Source organism: Oncorhynchus nerka, linkage group LG15, assembly GCF_034236695.1.
Source record: "Oncorhynchus nerka isolate Pitt River linkage group LG15, Oner_Uvic_2.0, whole genome shotgun sequence".
NCBI lineage: Eukaryota > Metazoa > Chordata > Actinopteri > Salmoniformes > Salmonidae > Oncorhynchus > Oncorhynchus nerka.
In genome coordinates, this window is record NC_088410.1 from 43,944,756 (window position 1) to 43,965,849 (window position 21,094).

Genomic DNA, 21,094 nt, shown 5'->3' on the forward strand with positions numbered 1-21,094 from the left:
TTTTAAGGACAACAAAGTTAAGGTATTGGAGTGGCCATCACAAAGCTCTGACCTCAATCCTATAGAAACTTTGTGGGCAGAACTTAAATGTATTTGGCTCAGGTGTATGTAGACTTTCGACTTCAACTGTACATACATACATGCATACTGTATGTGCCTACAGTAGTAAAGGCAACACAGTATACAGAAAATAAGGAACTTACTTTGATAGGAAAGCTGACATGTCCAAAGTTATTATTTGTAAGAAAAATAACAAGGAAGGCAAAGCGAGCACCAGCAAGAACATTTTCAATTCTTGCAAGACTGCACAAATATATGCATATTGATTTGGCAAACATGAGTGAAGTGCGGTGGGCTCTCCTCGAAGAGAGAAGTTTGTCTGGCTCAGTAAAGCCTCAAAAACATAAGTTGTCTGCAAAGCTGAATGTGAATTAATGAGGAGGCAGAACACACCTCAATTTAAACACTTAGAAAATTCTACTTGTTAGAAAATAATTTGAAATTGACAAGTTGAAACAGCCTATAGATATTTGCACATGTAAACTGTCCTGTTGCGTAATAATCACATTTTGGAACAGTGAGTGCATTGTGACATCACGCTGGGGCGCCCGTTAGAGATATTTGGAACTCACATGTGAAAATGTGAAAGGCTTCTGAAGTTTCTGATTTCAATTTGAAATTTCTGACTTAATTTTCCCCTTCAATGCTTTTCAGGCAGCGTTATTCTGTGGCTTTGTTAAATGCCTTCTCTCATCCAAGAATGTCGTAAACAAGAATGACTCCCCTTTGATCAGTCAACATAAACACGATGTTTATGTGAAGAGTTTCATTCCAAAACGCTATATATCCATTTTCAGTAATGTTGGTAAATTAGCTTTTATTTTTGAAAGAAATGAGATTGGTGTGTTTATTCACTATCTAATCATGGCATGGGGTTGTTTAATGACAGACAATGTATTTGTTTAAAATCTATCACTTGATGGTTTCGTTTCAGAGAGACAAATAATCATGTTTTTTTTGCTAAATGCTATATATCTCCCTCACTCTCATAGAAATAAGTAGTACTGCTAGGGTTTACACAGTCAAATGTAACAACTACATTTTAATAAAGAACTGTACAAGTGATACATTTGCTACATCAATATTAAAAATATATATTAATTAGTTCATTATTTCAGTCTGAGCTCAAAATGACTGCTATGGCATTTGTTCTTCTGCATCACAATTTAGTTGGCTAATTGGATCCTGAGCAGTCTTATAGTCCCCAGACACATGCAGTCTTCGTTTCCTACCCTGTATCTAAATCCAGTTAGCCGTCTGTGTCCCTCTAGCACATTCTTAACATACATTTTTTATATGCTCACAAATCAGTGAATATAGTTAAGCTAATTATAGTACACACACACACACACACACACACACACACACAGTCAATAGAAATCACTTGGGTTGGTTAGACTTCCCCATAAACCAGCTGTCCATGCGTTTCCCTTTCATGTTCCCTTCAGGTGTGGACTGTGTGTGAGAGTTTGAAGTTAGGATCCACTGACGATGAACCTGCAGGCCTCCAGAAGCCAAGCTGGTCATCTTGTTCAATGGTCAAGGAAGTCTTCCTTTTGGGATGGAAGGTTGTAGGATAAGAAAGAGTGAGAGAGAGCCAGAGAGATACTGGAGACTTGGAGTTTAGCTTTGAAAATAGTGAAATGCCTGACAGACAGGAGAGGTGAATAGGTTTGGTCACATTTCAAGTGTAAATTGCTCTGACGGTGGCCGACACGTAAGCTTTAATCACGTGATACAACTGGGTTTCTCTTTTTTGAAGTTATAGCGTTATTCTCAAAGCACCTGAAATGAGAGAACTCAAATGTGCAAGTGCTTTTTTGAATTTTAAGTCTAAATTGGGTGAGTGTACACAAATATGTGAATTCACACATAATTGCTGTCTAGGTGTCGTGTCGTTCACATTTTTCTAAATTTACAGCATTGGGTTGATATTTGAAATACTTGCTACACCAGAAGTTAATGGTTATATGTAGGAGGAATGTATATGGTGGAGTCAATTAAGGGTGGATACAAGCCATGGGCTTTCGAGAGTTACTAAGTGAGGGAATAAGGCAATCACATGGTTGCGGTCACTGATACGGGTGGATAGCTGTGGATTGTTGATGTAACGAGTGCGCTGAGAATCGGGAAGCAAGTTCAGGGAGTGAGTGATTAAATAAATAAACGAAACATAATACAAAACAAGGAACACGAACAACGCACAGACATGAAACAGAAACAATGACGCCTGGGGAAGGAACCAAAGGGAGTGACATATATAGGGCAGGTAATCAAGGTGGTGCTGGAGTCCAGGTGTCATAATGCACGTAACGATGGTGACAGGTGTGCGCCATAACGAGCAGCCTGGTGACCTAGAGGCCGGAGAGGGAGTACACGTGACAGTACCCCTTCCCCGACGCGCTGCTCCAGCCGCAGGACCCCGACCAAGATGACGATCCCGGGGATCAGGAGCGGACCGATCACCTCTGCTAAGGCACCGGGAACCTGTCGCTCCAGCTGGAGCGTGAGAGCCTGATGAGCCGGCTGAGACCTGGGAGCCCGTCGAGGCAGGGGAACCCGTCGAACCCACCAAGGCTTGGGAATCCGATAAGACGGCTGAGGCCTCCCAGGTAGCTCCGGTTCTGACACCCAGACCCGACATCACCTCCAGAACAAAAAACTCCCTGATGCTTCCCTTTGGGGAGGCATCATTCTGTGATGAGTGTGCTGAGATTCGGGAAGCAAGCTCAGGGAGTGAGTTGTCCTCTTTGGGGTAGGTGGGACGCCACAGTCCCACCTGGCCAACATCCGGTGAAATTGCAGAGCGCGAAAAAAAAAAAATCGTAATATTAAACATGAATGAAAATACAAGTGTCATACATAATTTAAAAGCTTAACTTCTTGTTAATCCAGCCGCTTTGTCAGATTTCAAAAAGGCTTTACGGCGAAAGCACACCATGCAATTATCTGAGGACAGCGCCCCGCGCACAAAAGCATTACATACCTTTTCCAACCAAGCAGAGGCGTCACGAAAGTCAGAAATAGCGATAAAATAAATCACTTACCTTTGAAGATCTTCATCTGGTTGCAATCACAAGGGTTCCAGCTACATAACAAATGGTCCTTTTTCGATAAAGTCCTACTTTATATCCCAAAAAGTAAGTTTATTAGGTGCGCTTGACTCAGTAATCCACCGGTTTCCCTCGTTCAAAATGCATACAAATGAATCCCGTAATTTACCAATAAACCTCGTCCAAACAAGTCAAACAACATTTCTAATCAATCCTCAGGTACCCTAATATGTAAATAAATGATAACATTTAAGACGGAAAATAGTATATTCATTACCGGAGATAAATAACGAAGTGCGCACTCTCATCCAAGCGCGTGAAAACACTACAGCCAAAATGGGAGCCACTTACAAAAACGACACATTCTAGCTCATTTGTCAAAAAACAAGCCTGAAACTCTTTCTAAAGACTTGACATCTGGTGGAAGCCCTAGGAACTGCAATCTGGAAGGTATTCCTTTTATATTTCCATAGAGAGCAATTATAATCAGTGGTGAGCTCAAAAAATCCTCGGGTTTTCGCTTACCATATCAGTTCTGTTATACTCACAGACATTATTTTAACAGTTTTAGAAACTTTAGAGTGTTTTCTATCCAATACTACCAATTATATGCATATCCTAGCTTCTGGGCCTGAGTAAAAGGCAGTTTACTTTGGGAACCTCATTCATCCAAACTTACGAATACTGCCCACTACCCCGAAGAAGTTACTTAATCAAGAAACTAAACATAATACTAAACAAGAAACATGAACAACGCACAGGCATGAAACAGAAACAATGATGTCTGGGGAAGGAACCAAAGGGAGTGACATATCTAGGGCAGTTAATCAAGGAGTTGATGGCGTCCAGGTGAGTGTCATAATGCGTTTAACGATGGTGACAGGTGTGCCGGAGAGAGACCACACATGACAAGTGAGGAATGAGAGCCGAGGTCCGGTCAGGTCACATGAAGGGAGAAGGAACAGTTATTACACACATCACTTAACTTCCTACCTCGCAACAAAGATGTAATGTTTAGAGAAAAGGAGGAGACTCCGCCTAAAGTGGGGTGTAAATACTTGTGCTGGTGGGAACATGTCTGTCTTTTCAGCTGTCTGACCTGTTGGGTGAATAAACTTGGTTTGAGCTTTTCCTAGTTGTCCGTTAGGTTCTAAATAAACAGAGTAAAAACTAACAACAGCATGGACTTTTAAAGGTTACGTAAACATTACCTTGAAATCGGATGGAAAATAAATAATAATTTACCTTGTGTGAATAATGGGAAACATATTTTTTGCTGAGATGCTGACTTCCTTCCTCTTCCTCTCTATACAGTATATAAAGACATTTTACAACCAGACATGGATGGAGCGCTACGGAGAACCCATAGGAGCAGACATGGTCACCATGCTATGGTCCATCACAGTCTCCATATTTGCCATAGGTGGCCTACTTGGAGCGCTCTGTGTCACGTTGCTCACGAAACTCATTGGAAGGTAAGTTGGAACACCTATGATAAGCATTAAAAGAAGAGGTTTGCTGACATAGATATCAATGCATACATATAAATGAACATTTAAGCATACATATTTCCCTGCACGGCTCCTTTGTTAAGAAGATGAACCTGTCAGCGATTAGGTAAATGGATAAGCGGAGTCAGGCGCAGGACACAGGTATGAGTAATAATCTGAATTTACTCCAAATGTAAGCAATATTCCAACAAGGAAAAATACAAAATATCTAGAGCACAAAGAACGAACCCACATGACAATGACTATCACTCACAAAATAGAAAGGGAAGCCAGAGGGTTAAATAAGGAACATTGATTATGGAACGGAAACCAGGTGTGTATAATGAAGACAAAACAAAACGAAAATGAAACATGGATCGGTGGTGACTAGAAAGCCGGTGACGTCGACCCCCGAACAAGGAGAGGGACCAACTTCGGCGGAAGTCGTGACAGAACCATTGCGCTGGTAAGGTAGCGCAGAGGCTTGCAGTGAATTAGGTCCATTTTTGATGATAAGTGCTTCTGGCATTGTCTGATGAAGGATCTTTGAGGGGGGAGTATATGACGGAATATTGACAAGTGAACTTCTGAATGTCTATTAGAGTTTCCCAGTGTGAGTAAAAGGCCTGAACATAGCTTTATCTATTATCTTTATCTTATTTTTTGGTGCGACAACACTCACCACACTATTGGCAATTGAAGCGAGGAGAGGAGTTGGCATATATGTTCAAACCGTCCACCTCTCCTTTGGGAATCTTCCCCCATCTCCTTCTCCTCGTCAACTTTTGAAAGCGGCCACCTAGATAAACCCTTCCCCCATCTCCTTCTCCTCGTCAACTTTTGAAAGCGGCCACCTAGATAAACCCTTCCCCCATCTGTTCTTCAGTTTTCTTCCCTCCCTGTCGTTTTTCTCTCTTAGCATTTCAGTGAGCGAACCTTTAGTGGTCAGGACGCATGTAGACAGACAGACAGACGTCACGGTAGATGGAACATGGCAGGAAGAGCTGAGTGCTGACAGCCTAAGGATTCCAGCAGGCCTGTGCATGGGTGATTCCCTCTAATGGATGCTCCACAGGCCCCCCATGGAGCCAGACACCACTAAATCCACTCCAGGCACCTCTACATCTCTCACAAGGATACTTGCCAGCCAAACGGATTCCAATAGACATTTCTGTCCTTTGATGTCACCAGGGATCTTTCAGTTGGTGTAATTTCCCAATGAGTGTCCCAAATCAGTGCTTTATGGTCACTATATAGTAATCAGATTTTGAAACATATCAAAGGAATTAAATGTTGATTTCAGCCCTTGAGAAGCCGCATAAAAATAAACACAATTGGAGTCCATATTCCCTCCTCCGGGGAGAGAAATGTGCAAAGTAAATTTAACATGAAGCCTCCATTAACTGAGTACAGCTTCATGCCTCAGTTCCCCATTCCCTCTCTCTTCTCATCGGAGATACTGGTGGGTGTGAGGCTAAACATGACTTAAAGGCCTGCAGACACAAATAGTACATGACGCAGGGGCAAATGTGTGACCCACCTTTCAGCTCCAGCACTTGAAACTCCTTGTAATTATTAAGCAGTAATTATTCAACTGTATTCAAGTACTGTTTAGTGCTTACATGTATCAAAAATAATTGTGGGGATTTATCGAGATATTCATTGTTGATATTCAATACCCTGGGTCGGGAATTGGTCACAGAATTTTTTTTATGACATAGAAACTGTGGGTGGAGACGTATAATCTGATTTCTCATTTTTTTCATCCTCAATCTGTGAAACATTCCAGAATTGCTTAATTTTAGCAGCGTGAATTAGGGTTTCTGAATTTGAATGACCTGTAGCCTATTTATTTCTGTGCTCCAGTCCAAGTCATTAACAGAAACGGTATTTGCGTCAGTCAATTACCTATAGCCTACTCCAAATGACATAATGCACCTACATAGCATACTAAAGGTTTCAACCCTTCTTGTTCACAGACAAGTTTTCACTGAACTTTATTAACTCGGTCCATGCGGCTCACTCCCATTGTAGCAATGCAGCTGCTTAGCAATACACTGCGGCCAATAATGATTCTGAGAGTTTGATGCCCCCTGTTGCAGCTCTTGACATTGGTGGAAAGTGATAACATAGACTCTAGAGGCGCATTGATAGCGGCAAGATATCGTTAAATTTTTGCCCTCCCTGATTTGTGGCCCAAGTGATTAAGGTTAAGACTACGGTTAAGACTACTGCATGTGGTAATAGAAGCTGTAGATAATAGTCCCTTTGTGGCTTCTTTATACCTCTCACTCATCACTGAAATATTACTTAGAGACCATTAGGGGATGAACGTAAAAGATGTGACTGTTTATGATGTAAGCAATAGTCTTAACCTTACCATACATCATCCTTAATAGCCTTAGGATGAGATTCATAAATACATTCATTTATCATATGACTAATACAACCTGACTTGACTACTTTCTGCATGGCCTAAAATTAGTCGATGAATGAGACAGCGACATAATATATGATCAGGAATACAAAATGGTTGCTTGAAGATGGAATTGTAAACGAGGAAATGAAGTGTGACGACCAATGTAAAACGACAGCGTGGCAAAATTTGGCACATGGCATTTTACGTTATTTTCTGGTTGTATACTGGTTTTCTGGCATGTAAAGCGGCGGTTTTATGGGCTCCTGACCAATTTGTATAGTTTTTTACATAATGTTTCCACCATCGTTTCCTTTGAACGAAAAGAGCTTCTGGACATCAAAACAGCGATCACCTACCTCGATTTGGATGAAGAATTCTACTTCAATGACTCGGTCATGCAGGACATACTGCTCACCCGGGAACAGGCCCCAAGCCCCGACACTCGGAAGAGGAAAAGACGGTGCTATAGAGGCCGACGTGGGGGACACCTTGATGAAACTATGGCAACCAGTGAATAAACCGCCTCTACCCTCTCTTCAGTTGTGGAATCACTGGAGAACAAACTAGATTAGCTCCATTCGAGCCTATCCTACCCATGGCACCTGAAGAACTGTAATATACAATGCTTCACAGAGTCTTGGCTGAATAAGGACATGGTGAAATATAAATTGAGCGTTCTTTTCCTGTGCATCGGAATGACAGAATGGCAGCGTCTCGTAGACCCAAGGGCAGGGGTGTGTCTCTTTGTTAAAAACAACCGGTGCACAATCTATATTAAATAAGTTTACCCAAAATTCAGAAACCCCCAAGTGATTCCATACATTGAAACTAGTTTAGTGGAGTTTGCGCTCTCTCTCCCTGATGTGCGGTACTGAAACAGCTGCAAAAATGGGTAATGTGACTCGTGACGTTGCTGGATGCAGGCCTCTCTGCTTTGTTGCCAGTGAATTCATGATTTAGAAATCTCTGATGTGTGGATAATTGTGTTTTATTGAAGCGTATGGCCGAATGAGCTATTTCTGTCAAGTTCAATCAGTTTTGAATCAGGAAATGTGGGAACATTTGATTATTTTATCATTATTTTATGTAGCCAACTGCCACAGCAGCGGAGATGGGTAACAACTGCGCATGTGCACTCTCAGGGAATCCCTGCTACTTCAAAACTGCAAGTTATGCCCTTATTCACAGATGCATTTTTTTGGGGCGGAGAAGTGAAGACAGCATTACATAATAATTATACAAAGTAAACAAGAACCTGCTAATATGTCTGACAATTAAATAATCGCGAGGGATGAAAAATATCTACCGGAGGGGGCGCCGATGGAGTTGTCGAACCATATTTATTTAAGCCTGAGTATTTGGACAAAGAATTGAGGCAAATTGACCTTCAGATGGCCGCTGCCCTCTAGCCACCAGTAGCCGCAGCAGTAGCTAGACCACAGCCCAAGCCCACCCCTGGATCAACACAGACTGGTGGTGCAGTTGTGGCAATTGCGTTCTTATTCCGCGATTGGGGAACGTTTGTGCTAGGCAGTGGTAGGCTTGATTACCAACAACGACGAGACGGCCTACAGGGAGGAGGTGAGGGCCCTCGGAGTGTGGTGTCAGGAAAATAACCTCACACTCAACGTCAACAAAACTAAGGAGATGATTGTGGACTTCAGGAAACAGCAGAGGGAACACCCCCCTATCCACATCGATGGATCAGTAGTGGAGAGGGTAGCAAGTTTTAAGTTCCTCGGCATACACATCACAGACAAACTGAATTGGTCCACTCACACTGACAGCGTCGTGAAGAAGGCGCAGCAGCGCCTCTTCAACCTCAGGAGGCTGAAGAAATTCGGCTTGTCACCAAAAGCACTCACAAACTTCTACAGATGCACAATCGAGAGCATCCTGGCGGGCTGTATCACCGCCTGGTACGGCAACTGCTCCGCCCTCAACCGTAAGGCTCTCCAGAGGGTAGTGAGGTCTGCACAACGCATCACCGGGGCAAACTACCTGCCCTCCAGGACACCTACACCACCCGATGTTACAGGAAGGCCATAAAGATCATCAAGGACATCAACCACCCGAACCACTGCCTGTTCACCCCGCTATCATCCAGAAGGCGAGGTCAGTACAGGTGCATCAAAGCTGGGACCGAGAGACTGAAAAACAGCTTCTATCTCAAGGCCATCAGACTGTTAAACAGCCACCACTAACATTGAGTGGCTGCTGCCAACACACTGTCATTGACACTGACCCAACTCCAGCCACTTTAATAATAATAATAATGTAAATATATCACTAGCCACTTTAAACAATGCTACCTTATATAATGTTACTTACCCTACATTATTCATCTCATATGCATATGTATATACTGTACTCTAGATCATCGACTGCAATTCTTATGTCACTAGCCACTTTAACTATGCCACTTTGTTTACTTTGTCTACATACTCATCTCATATGTATATACTGTACTCGATACCATCTACTGTATGCTGCTCTGTACCATCACTCATTCATATATCCTTATGTACATATTCCTTATCCCCTTACACTGTGTACAAGACAGTAGTTTTGGAATTGTTAGTTAGATTACTTGTTGGTTATCACTGCATTGTCGGAACTAGAAGCACAAGCATTTCGCTACACTCGCATTAACATCTGCTAACCATGTGTATGTGACAAATAAAATTTGATTTGATTTGATTTGCTGCAGAGAATTTGAATGTGTGACTACAATTCTTACAGAAATAGAGGAACGTAATGATGATGAGGAGCAGTTAGTTTACTTTTGCAACAAACCCATTAGTGGGTTTATGTTTTCACATTAGCCCATAACACTATTTAGCCTACAGTATGTTTGTTTATTTATCACGTTTTGGGGATAATATTCTGCAATGTAAATTGACTCAATGTCTATTGTCTCTTAACTGTCATAAATACATGGAGCACATATGCTAACCTGTAGAGCTCCTAGGCCTATATGTCTACATTATATGGTGCAATGGTAATAACACAATAAGAACACCTTGAACGTCAAGAATCAGGCTATCTACCTCTGCACGCTTGCTTTGTCGCTTTCTCTTCTCAAATATGTCTTTGTATTGTGTGGCACTGCGCCAGTTCCAGTCCATGGAAATACAGTAGCAACAGCTGTATCTTTCGGTTGTCTGTCCCCATCGTTTCAGATCACATATCTCGTTCATATGCGTGGTTGCTGAAGTGCTTGCTACACACATGCAGCGAAGCTAGGATGGCTGCAGGAGTATACCAGTAAGATATGAGTTGAAGTTAGAAAATAAGTAGGGTATCATCTACCCTCTAAAAATCCTTTCAATTAACCCAAACATACTATACTAGGATTTTTTGTTCTTCTATTAAGCAAAATGCAGATGAATCTACACAAGCTCTTACTCAAGGGCAGATTGCAACATAATGCTTTTTGGGCTGAAAAGTAATTTTCTTTCTCTGAGGCCTGGACCAATTCCACTCCTCGAGATCTAATTTCGGTGAAAGTATGATGAGTTCGCAAGGTTGGGGATTGTTGTGCTCAGTGTCATTTAGTCAGTGCCTGGACTGCAGTGTCAATGCCCTTGCTACCCTCTTTTACCTCATTCCAAAGAGTCCATTTACTTAACTGCCCTTGACTTGAGGTTCATAGATGTTGAATTGAATGCATTAAAACCGTGGGATTACACCTTTTTGAGAATGTCCAACTGCAATTACATCCTTTTGAGAGCAAAAGAAAGAAAGGTTGAGATTGGGAACCTATCCAGATGAGATTTAGCATGCCTCGTACCAAAGGGTGGATGAGAGACTTGTGGAAAATCCTTTTCTGTAATACAAGTCGTGACCGTAGTCATGAAGAGATGTATATTTATTTTGTATTTTCTCTCTGTGTGTGTGTGTGTGTGTGTGTGTGTGTGTGTGTGTGTGTGTGTGTGTGTGTGTGTGTGTGTGTGTGTGTGGACATGGACATTTCTAAGTGACCCCAAACGTTTGAACGGTCTCATCTGGATAGGTTCCCAATCTCAACCTTTCTTTCTGTGTGTGTGTGTTGAGAAAGAAAGGTTGAGATTTGGAACCTATCCAGATGAGACCGTTCAAACGTTTGTGGTCACTTGGAAATGTCCATGTTTTTGAAAGAAAAGCAAAACATGTTGTCCTTTAAAATGACATCAAATTTATCAGAAATACAGTGTAGCCATTGTTAATGTTGTAAATGACTATTGTAGCTGGAAACTGTTGAATGTTTTACATTTTTAAAAATGGAATATCTACATAGGCGCACAGAGGCCCATTATCAGCAACCGTCACTCCTGTTAGCTATTCCAAGTTTATAATTTTAAAAGGCTAATTGAGCATTAGAAAACCATTTTGTAATTATGTTAGCACATCTGAAAACTGTTGTGCTGATTGAAGAAGCAATAAAACTGTCCTTCTTTAGACTAGTCAGCATTTGTGGGTTCGATTACAGGCTCAAAATGGCCAGAAACAAATAACTTTCTTCTGAAACTCGTCAGTCTATTCTTTTTTCTGAGGAAATGAAGGCTATTCCATGCAAAAAATTGCCTAGAAACTGAAGATCTCGTACAACGCTGTGTATTAGTCCCTTCACAGAACAGCGCAAACTGGATCTAACCAGAATAGAACGAGGAGTGGGATGCCCCAGTGCACAGTTGAGCAAGAGGACAAGGACACTAGAGTGTCTAGTTTGAGAAACAGATGCCTCACAAATCCTCAACTGGCAGCTTAATTAAATAGTAAAACACCAGTCTCAACTTTAACAGTGAAGAGGCGACTCCGGGATTCTGGCCTTCTAGGCAGAGTTGCTCTGTCCAGTGTCTGTGATCTTTTTGCCCATCTTAATCTTAATTATTTGTATTAGCCAGTCTGAGATATGACTTTTTCTTTGCAACTCTGCCTAGAAGGCCAGCATCCCAGAGTCGCCTCTTCACTGTTGACGTTGAAACTGGTGTTTTGCGGGTATTATTTAATGAAGTGGCCAGTTGAGGACTTGTGAGGCATCTCTTTCTAAAACTAGACACTAGAATGTAGCAGAAAGTTGAATTTGGGCATGCATTTCATCCGGACGTGAAAATTCTGCCCCCTGTCACCAAGAAGTTAACTGACTTGCCTAGTTAAATAAATGTCATAGTATTGAAGTCTTCACTATTATTCTAAAATGCATAAAATAGTAGAACTAAAGAAAAAACCTGGAATGAGTAGATGTGTCCAAGCTTTTGACTAGTATTGTAAGTAGCCTAGTGGTTAGAGCGTTGGGCCAATAACCGAAAGGTTGCGAAATCAAATCCCCGAGCTGACAAGGTAAAAATCTGTTCTTCTGTCCCTGAACAAGGCAGTTAACCCACTTTTCCTAGGCCGACATTGTGAATTAGAATTTGTTCTTAACTGACTTGCCTATTTAAATAAAAAATATATGTATACATACACTATATGACCAAAAGTATTTGGACACCTGCTCATCAAACATATCATTTCAAAATCATGGGCATTAATATGGAGTTGGTTCCCCCTTTGCTGCTATAACAGCCTCCACTCTTCTGTGCAGGCTTTCCATTGGACGTTGGAACATTGCTGATGAGACTTGCTTCCATTCAGCCACAAGAGCATTAGTGAGGTCGGGCACTGATTTTGGGCGATTAAGCCTGGCTCGCAGTCCTTCTCCACCAAAATGTACAGTTGTCACTATGCATTCGGGCAGAAAGCGTTCTCCTGCCTCCGCCAAAGCCAGATTTGTCTGTCGGACTGCCAGATGGTGAAGCGTGATTCATCACTCACTGCTCCAGAGCAAGGGTTGTGGCTTAAATAGCCAAATCTGCTAATTTGAAGGGGTGTCCACCTACCTTTGTGTATATATAGTGTACCTGCTTACACTTGTCACTGCCAGCAAAAAGTTATTGCATATTGTTTTCCTACCTATAGTATCCAGCTTTTCCTGGTGGATAATATCAGATAGGCAGCAACATGGTTTAATCTGCTTTGTCATTGTTTTGTGCAGCCACATCTTTAACCTCCTGAGGGCACTAAAGCTCCTTTCTGCTTCAGAGGACAGGTATGATAAGGAGCAACCTGACCAGAGCTTCAATATCTGTGAATTAGCCACAAACTTCTTCTGGCAGTCCTCTTAGAATTTGTGCTGCATGTGCACTAGAACTGAGTGAGCAGTTGAGTAAAAACATGGGCAGTTGCACTAATTTCTGACTCTATTGTAGATATACACCCAGTCTGTTCAGTGTCCCACTTTAAAACATACTGTAGTATTCACTGTAGTGTTTTTTGCTGACTAATGTCTACAAAAACACTACAGTGAATACTGTAGTATGTACTGTAGTATACTGTATTATAGTGTTGTATTTGCAGTTAACTGTGGTGTAAAAGAAAAGTAGTGTACATATACTAAACTCAGCAAAAAAAGAAACATCCTCTCACTGTCAACTGTGTTTATATTCAGCAAACTTAACATGTGTAAATATTTGTATGAATATAGCAAGATTCAACAACTGAGACCTAAACTGAACAAGTTCCACAGACATGTGACTAACAGAAATGGAATAATGTGTCCTTGAACAAAGGGGGGGTCAAAATCAAAAGTAACAGTCAGTATCTGGTGTGGCCACCAGCTGCATTAAGTACTGCAGTGAATCAAACCCACAACCCTGACATTGCAAGCACCATGTTCTAACAACTGAGCCACACTGGAGTTGCTTACCAAGAAGTCAGTAAATGTTCCTATGTTGCCGAGTTACAGTTTTTATTAAAGTCTACTTAAAATGTTTTGGTCAAGACTTTAAAATGATTGTCTAGCGATGATCGACAAACAATTTGACAGAGCTTGAAGAGTTTTGAAAAGAATAATGGGCCAATGTTGCACAATCCAGGTGTGGGAAGCTCTTAGAGACTTACCCATAGAGACGCACAGATGTAATCACTGCCAAAGATGATTGTAACATGTATTGACTGAGGGGGTTAAATACTTATCTAATCAAAATATATTTGTTCTTATATTTTTCATATATCTTTTGCAAATGTTTTTCTGGCACATTGACAGAGTATTTTGTGTTGACAAAAAAGGACAATAAAATCAATTTTAATCCTACTTTGTAACACAACAGCATTTGAAAAGGTCAAGGTGTGTGAATACTTTCTGAAGGCACTGTATGTATAGCTACTGTAGCTAGCTTACTACATAGCACCAGTCTATTAGGATTTTAAAAGTGTAGGTAGCTAGCTAGCTATGTAGCCCTTCATTAATTTACTTACAGTTCTCTGCACTCCCACTAAAAATATCATCATGCACTTTTCTTCTCTTTGGTGTTGGCACCTCCATTAAGGGCACTAGCTACTTCTTCACTAGGGTGAACACTGACTATCTGAGTGCTGCTCATTTGAAACTGCAGATCCAGATACTGTGCTAGCTTTGGTGCTAGCTAGCTAACGTTAGCCTTGCTAAAATTGCCAACCTTGCATTGCATCAGTCTGTATAAAACTATTTATACACAATATTACTTCATCACCAATAGTTCACTAGTTACACAACAACATAGGAGTACATTTATAATATGTTCATACACTTTTACTTGTTTTAAACTTTCAAAACATTATTACACTGAGAAAATAAAACATTAAGAACACCTGCTCTTTCCATGATAAACTGACCAGGTGAATCCAGGTGAAAGCTATAATCCGTTATTGATGTCACTTGTTAAATTCACTTCAATCAGTGTAGATGGGGAGGAGACAGGTTAAAAAAGGATTTTTAAGCATTGATAAAATTGAGATATTAATTGTGTGTGTGTGTGTGTGTGTGTGTGTGTGTGTGTGTGTGTGTGTGTGTGTGTGCCATTCAGAGAGTGAATGGGCAAGACAAAATATTTAACTTCTTATGGCTGCAGGGGCAGTATTGAGTAGCTTGGATGAAAGGTGCCCAGAGTAAACGGCCTGCTCCTCATTCCCAGTTGCTAATATATGCATATTATTAGTAGTATTTAGGATGTTTTCAACATAAAACTTAAACATAAAAATATTCCAACCGGAGAATTCCTATGTCTGTAGAAAAACAATGGAACGAGAGCTAACTCTCTCGTGACCGCGCCTCAGAGCCTGTGGCAATCTGCCAGACACCTGGCTCAAACAGCCCTTATGAGCCCCCACTTCACAGTAGAATCCTCAAACAAGTTTCCAAAGACGGTTGACATCTAGTGGAAGCCTTAGGAAGTGCAACATAACCAATATCCCACTGTGTATTCAATAGGGGCTGGGTTGAAAATCAACCAACCTCAGATTTCCCACTTCCTGTTTGGATTTCTTCTGAGGTTTAAGCCTGCCATGTGAGTTCTGTTATACTCACAGACATCATTCAAACAGTTTCAGAAACTTCAGAGTGTTTCTGAAACTGTTTGAATGATGTCTGTGAGTATAACAGAACTCACATGGCAGGCTTAAACCTCAGAAGAAATCCAAACAGGAAGTGGGAAATCTGAGGTTGGTTGATTTTCAACCCAGCCCCTATTGAATACACAGTATATTGGTTATGTTGCACTATTGGATAGAAAACACTCTGAAGTTTCTGAAACTGTTTGAATGATGTCTGTGAGTATAACAGAACTCACATGGCAGGCTTAAACCTCAGAAGAAATCCAAACAGGAAGTGGGAAATCTGAGGTTGGTTGATTTTCAACCCAGCCCCTATTGAATACACAGTGGGATATTGGTTATGTTGCACTATTGGATAGAAAACACTCTGAAGTTTCTGAAACTGTTTGAATGATGTCTGTGAGTATAACAGAACTCACATGGCAGGCTTAAACCTCAGAAGAAATCCAAACAGGAAGTGGGAAATCTGAGGTTGGTTGATTTTCAACCCAGCCCCTATTGAATACACAGTGGGATATTGGTTATGTTGCACTTCCTAAGGCTTCCACTAGATGTCAACCGTCTTTGGAAACTTGTTTGAGGATTCTACTGTGAAGTGGGGGCTCATAAGGGCTGTTTGAGCCAGGTGTCTGGCAGATTGCCACAGGCTCTGAGGCGCGGTCACGAGAGAGTTAGCTCTCGTTCCATTGTTTTTCTACAGACATAGGAATTCTCCGGTTGGAATATTTTTATGTTTAAGTTTTATGTTGAAAACATCCTAAAGATTGGTTCCATACATCGTTTGACATGATTCTACGGACAGTAACAGAACTTTTTGACATTTTAGTCTGCAACTAGGGAATGCTCTTCATGACTTTGGATTTGTTTACCAAAAGTGCTAACAAAAGTAGCTCGTTGGACATAAATGATGGAAATGATCAAACTAAATCAAACATTTAATGTGGAACTGGGATTCCTGGGAGTGCATTCTGATGAAGATCATCAAAGGTAAGTGAATATTTATAATGCTATTTGTGACTAATGTTGACTACCCAATATGACGGATATCTTTTTGGCTGCTTTGTTGTCTGATAGCTGTACTCCGATTATTGCATGGTTTGCTTTTTCCGTAAAGCTTTTTTGAAATCTGACACAGCGGTTGCATTAAGGAGAAGTGTATCTATATTTCCATGTCTAACAATTGTATTTTCATAGACATTTATAATGAATATTTCTGTTAAATGATGTGGCTCTCTGCAATATCACCGGATGTTTTTGGAACTAGTGAACATAACGCGCCAATGTATACTGAGATTTTTTGATATAAATATGCACTTTATCGAACAAAACATATCTGTATTGTGTAACATGAAGTCCTATGAGTGTCATCTGATGAAGATCATCAAAGGTTAGTGATTACTTTTAGCTCTATTTGTGCTTTTTGTGACTCCTCTCTTTGGCTGGAAAAATGACAGAATTTTTCTGTGACTTGGCGGTGACCTAACATAATCGTTTGTGGTGCTTTCACTGTAAAGCCTATTTGAAATCTGACACTTTGGTGGTATTAACAACAATATTACCTTTAAAATGGTATAAGATACATGTATGTTTGAGGAATTTTAATTATGAGATTTCTGTTTGAATTTGGCGCTCTGCACTTTCACTGGCTGTTGTCATATCAATCCCGTTAACGGGATTGCAGCCCTAAGACGTTTTAAGTGCCTTTGAACGGGGTATGGTAGTAGGTGCCAGGCGCACCGGTTTGAGTGTGTCATGAACTGCAACACTGCTGGGTTTCCCGTTTGTTTCAAGAATGGTCCACCACCCAAAGGACATCCAGCCATCTTGAAAAAACAATGGGAAGCGTTGGAGTCAACATGGGCCAGCATCCCTTTGGAACACTTTTGACATCTCGTAGAGTCCGTGCCCTGACGAATTGAGTCTGTTCTGAGGGCAAAAGGGGGGGGATGTTTGGTATACTCAGTGTACATTGGAGCGCTGGTGAATATAAGGGAAAGGGGGATACCTAGTCAGTTGTCCAACTGAATCTCAGTATTCAACTGAAATGAGTCTTCCACATTTATCCCAAGCCCTCTGAATCAGAGGTGCAGGGGGCTGCCATAATCGACATCCACAGTGCCCAGGAGCAGGGGGTTAACTGCCTTGCTCAAGGGCAGAACGACAGATTTTTACATTGTCAGCTTGTGGACTCAACTTGCGCACCCCCCAAGTTACATGCCTAAATATGATAAAGGAGTCAATTCATTAAAGCTACAATCTGGATTAGTTTCTAAGCAGTTTTCAATCAATGTCCAAGGACATCAAGCTCAGTGAGCTGTAAGGTTTGAAGTGTACAGGCTGTCTCACTAATTGACTTATGGAAAGAAGATTTATTCATTAGTTCACCCAGTCCTTTTATCCTCTATCATAAGAAATACTGTTTCAATATTGCAAAAGTGCTCTGTAGAAAATTCTACCTGTGGCTATTCTGAACTCCTCCCTTCTTCCTGTTCTCGATCTTTCCCCCTCTGTCTCTCTCTATGTTTAGGAAGGGCACCTTGCTCTTGAATAACGGCTTTGCAGTGATAGCTGCTCTTTTGTTAGCCCTGGGGGAGAAGGCTCGATCTTTCGAGATGCTCATCATCGGTCGTTTCGTCATGGGGGTGGACTCTGGTGAGTGCTCTTTCTGCTAGGCTGGAGAAATCTGACCATTATCCCCCAACTATCTAAAAATAGTCTCAACCAGGAGATTCTCAAGACTCTTAGATGACTCACCAACGACAGACTATTACACAATTACAGTAAGTATATAGAACAAGCTGAGTGATTACATCAGTGCCAATAGCCCAATACAATTGTTTCATTAGGGTGTGTTCTCATCCATTTACACACATTACCCTATATTGACAAAGTGAAAACATGTTTTTAGACATTTTTGCAAATGTATTGAAATTGAAATACAGAAATATATAATTAACGTAAGTATTCATAAGTATGAGATATTTCTGTATTTCATTTTCAATATGTTATTATTTAAAACAATTCAGTTTGAATTCAGGCTGTAACACAACATATTTTATTAAAACACTGTATTCCTCTCATGGACATTGTGAAACCACACATAATATTTGATTTACACTTGATTTCAAATAATTTTTACTTTGCGATTCGATTGAAATTCATGTGAAGGAGGTTTTGAATATACAGCATGGCTAAATGACTAGGGCAGTTTTGTATTTGTACTATTCAGGCGTGTTTACACGGGAGGTTTTCAACCCACAGCAATTGATCACTTTTAAAGAGTAAATCCTATGCAGTCCATATTGAACATAATATCCATCGATGTTGTACTTGTTGGCTTGTGTTTCCAGGTATTGCTCTCAGCGCCCTGCCCATGTATCTGGGCGAGATATCCCCCAGACACATGAGAGGCTCCATTGGCCAATTCAACTCCATCCTCATCTGTCTGGGGGTGTTCACTGGACAAGTCCTGGGACTTCCTGAACTTCTGGGCCAGGTTAGTACTGTTGGTGACGGATTCCACGATACAGTGCTCATATTAGGACGGTAATTGTGATTCTGTCCTGATGTGGATACCATACATATATGAAGAGTTTAGTGAGTGTCAAATCCAAACTTGAGATATGAGAGCAAAACTTGAACTGTCATGGCAAATCTCAGGATGTGGCTAGTCAAATTAGTAAGCCTCCCCAACCACATTTACCCTACCGTGGCCAGTGACACTCCAGCCCAGCAGACCTGGGTGAAATACGTACGTGAAATAGTTCTACTTTCAAATACTTGAGAGATTCACTTGATTTAGCTTGCCCGGTACAGTGAAATCAATGGAATAGACACAAATGTCCAACCTGCATCTGGTCAAGCTTAATAAAGGACACCTCATTATTTGTGAGTATTTGACATAATGTGTTATACCCTGGTCGGCTGTCCGATCATGTACTTCATCATATTTCCAATCCACGTTCTGAAGATAGGTGTAAAATGTGCCACTCAACAATTCTCAATCAACCCTGATTCACTAATGTGATTCTTTCTTTCGCTGCATTTAAAATGAATATGGTTAGCTTTGCCCCAAGGAAAATTAATTTGCCAAATTCTGCCGGGTTATCTGTAGGATTGCACAACAGAGTGTCTTACAACCCAAAATAGTGTACTGGCCTAGTGGTTAGAGCGTTGGACTAGTAACCAAAAGGTTGCAAGTTCAAATCCCCGAGCTGACAAGGTACAAATCTGTCCTTCTGCCCCTGATACAGGCAGTTAACCCACTGTTCCTAGGCCGTCGTTGAAAATAAGAATTTGTTCTTAACTGACTTGCCTAGTAAAATAAAGGTTATAAAAATGAAAACAAAAATGACATCTTGCACCTCTCAGTTGCACAAGCCTTTCCCTTGTGTTGCTTTCTATCTGGCTATTGGCTTTTGATTAGTTCTGTCATTCTATCTAGCTCATTTCTCTTGCGTGGTATCAATACAGTAAATGTCTGGATCCTTTTACTCTCTTCCAGTATCAAAGAGTGCTGCAGGTGAAACACCCCACTTTATCTGAGCTGCATTAGTATACACATAAAAAGTCCCAATGCAAAGTTACACTTCACTTTTCTATTTTTGGAGTTATTACATAAACCTGATCAGAATGCCCAAGTCATGTCGGAAAATGTTTTTCTGGGGTGTGATGTAAGATGGGATATTCCCTATACTGTAAAACTTCAAATGTATAAGTTCAAATTTAACCAAATCGTTTGCACTCATGACTACTGGTTTCAATTACATTTTCAGCCAACTTACAAGCAAATACTTTATGAATTTATTGTTACAAATCAACTTACAAGGTTGCTAGCCAATTAGGCTGCTAACGTTAGCACTACTAGCCCGCTAGCATTACGTTAGCACTGAATGATTCAGCCAGTTGCGATCAACACCTAGCTTACAGCTACATTAAAGTAAACCAACGTTTTGGAAATACATAACGTCATCTAACCACTTATCAAAAAATGTTAGCTACTGTATATGCAGTTATCTTAACCAGCAAGCTAGCCAGCCAGCTAACCCTAGCTATTTAGCCAACTAGCTATTAGCCTAGCCAGCCTAACCAACCACCACGGTTATGGTCGGAAAGCTAGGGCCCAACTACCAGAGACTAGCTAGAACACAACTAACACAACAAAAATATAGCCACAGATTAAAAGCAAAGAGAGAGCAGAGATTTACAGACTGATGGTTGGGGCCAATCCGATGGTAAAACTTTTAAAAGAGTGCAGGCTGAGTTGGCTATCAAAGCGATGGGTGGTTGGGAAATTCACCGGGCCCGAAATCCAAAATAAATAGATTCCAGATGTCAGTCAGTGTCACGCTCTGACCTGAGTATTCTTTGTTTTCTTTATATATTTTGGTTAGGTCAGGGTGTGACATGGGTGATGTATGTGTTTTTGTACTGTCTAGGGGTTTTGTAGGTTTATGGGGTTGTTTACCATCTAGGTGTTTATGTATGTCTATGGTTGCCAAGATTGGTTCTCAATTAGAGGCAGCTGTTTATCGTTGTCTCTGATTGGGAACCATATTTAGGCAGTCATCTTCTTAGGGTATTTCGTGGGTTATTGTCTATGTCTAGTTGCCTGTGTCTGCACTGTTTATATATATATATATATATATATATATATATATATATATATATATATATATATA

At 40.8% G+C, this 21,094-nt stretch overlaps 1 protein-coding gene across 2 annotated transcripts in view; it reads left to right on the forward strand.

Annotated features, from left to right (window-relative positions):
- slc2a9l2 (solute carrier family 2 member 9, like 2) overlaps positions 1 to 21,094 on the forward strand; it is a 212,489-nt gene that overhangs the window by 24,931 nt on the left and 166,464 nt on the right. For both annotated transcript variants that reach the window (XM_029682474.2, XM_029682475.2), the window contains 3 exons: positions 4,428 to 4,588; positions 17,941 to 18,065; positions 18,764 to 18,909. In XM_029682474.2, coding sequence (XP_029538334.1) covers positions 4,428 to 4,588; positions 17,941 to 18,065; positions 18,764 to 18,909 — 432 coding nt within the window. The remainder of the gene's footprint in view (positions 1 to 4,427; positions 4,589 to 17,940; positions 18,066 to 18,763; positions 18,910 to 21,094) is intronic.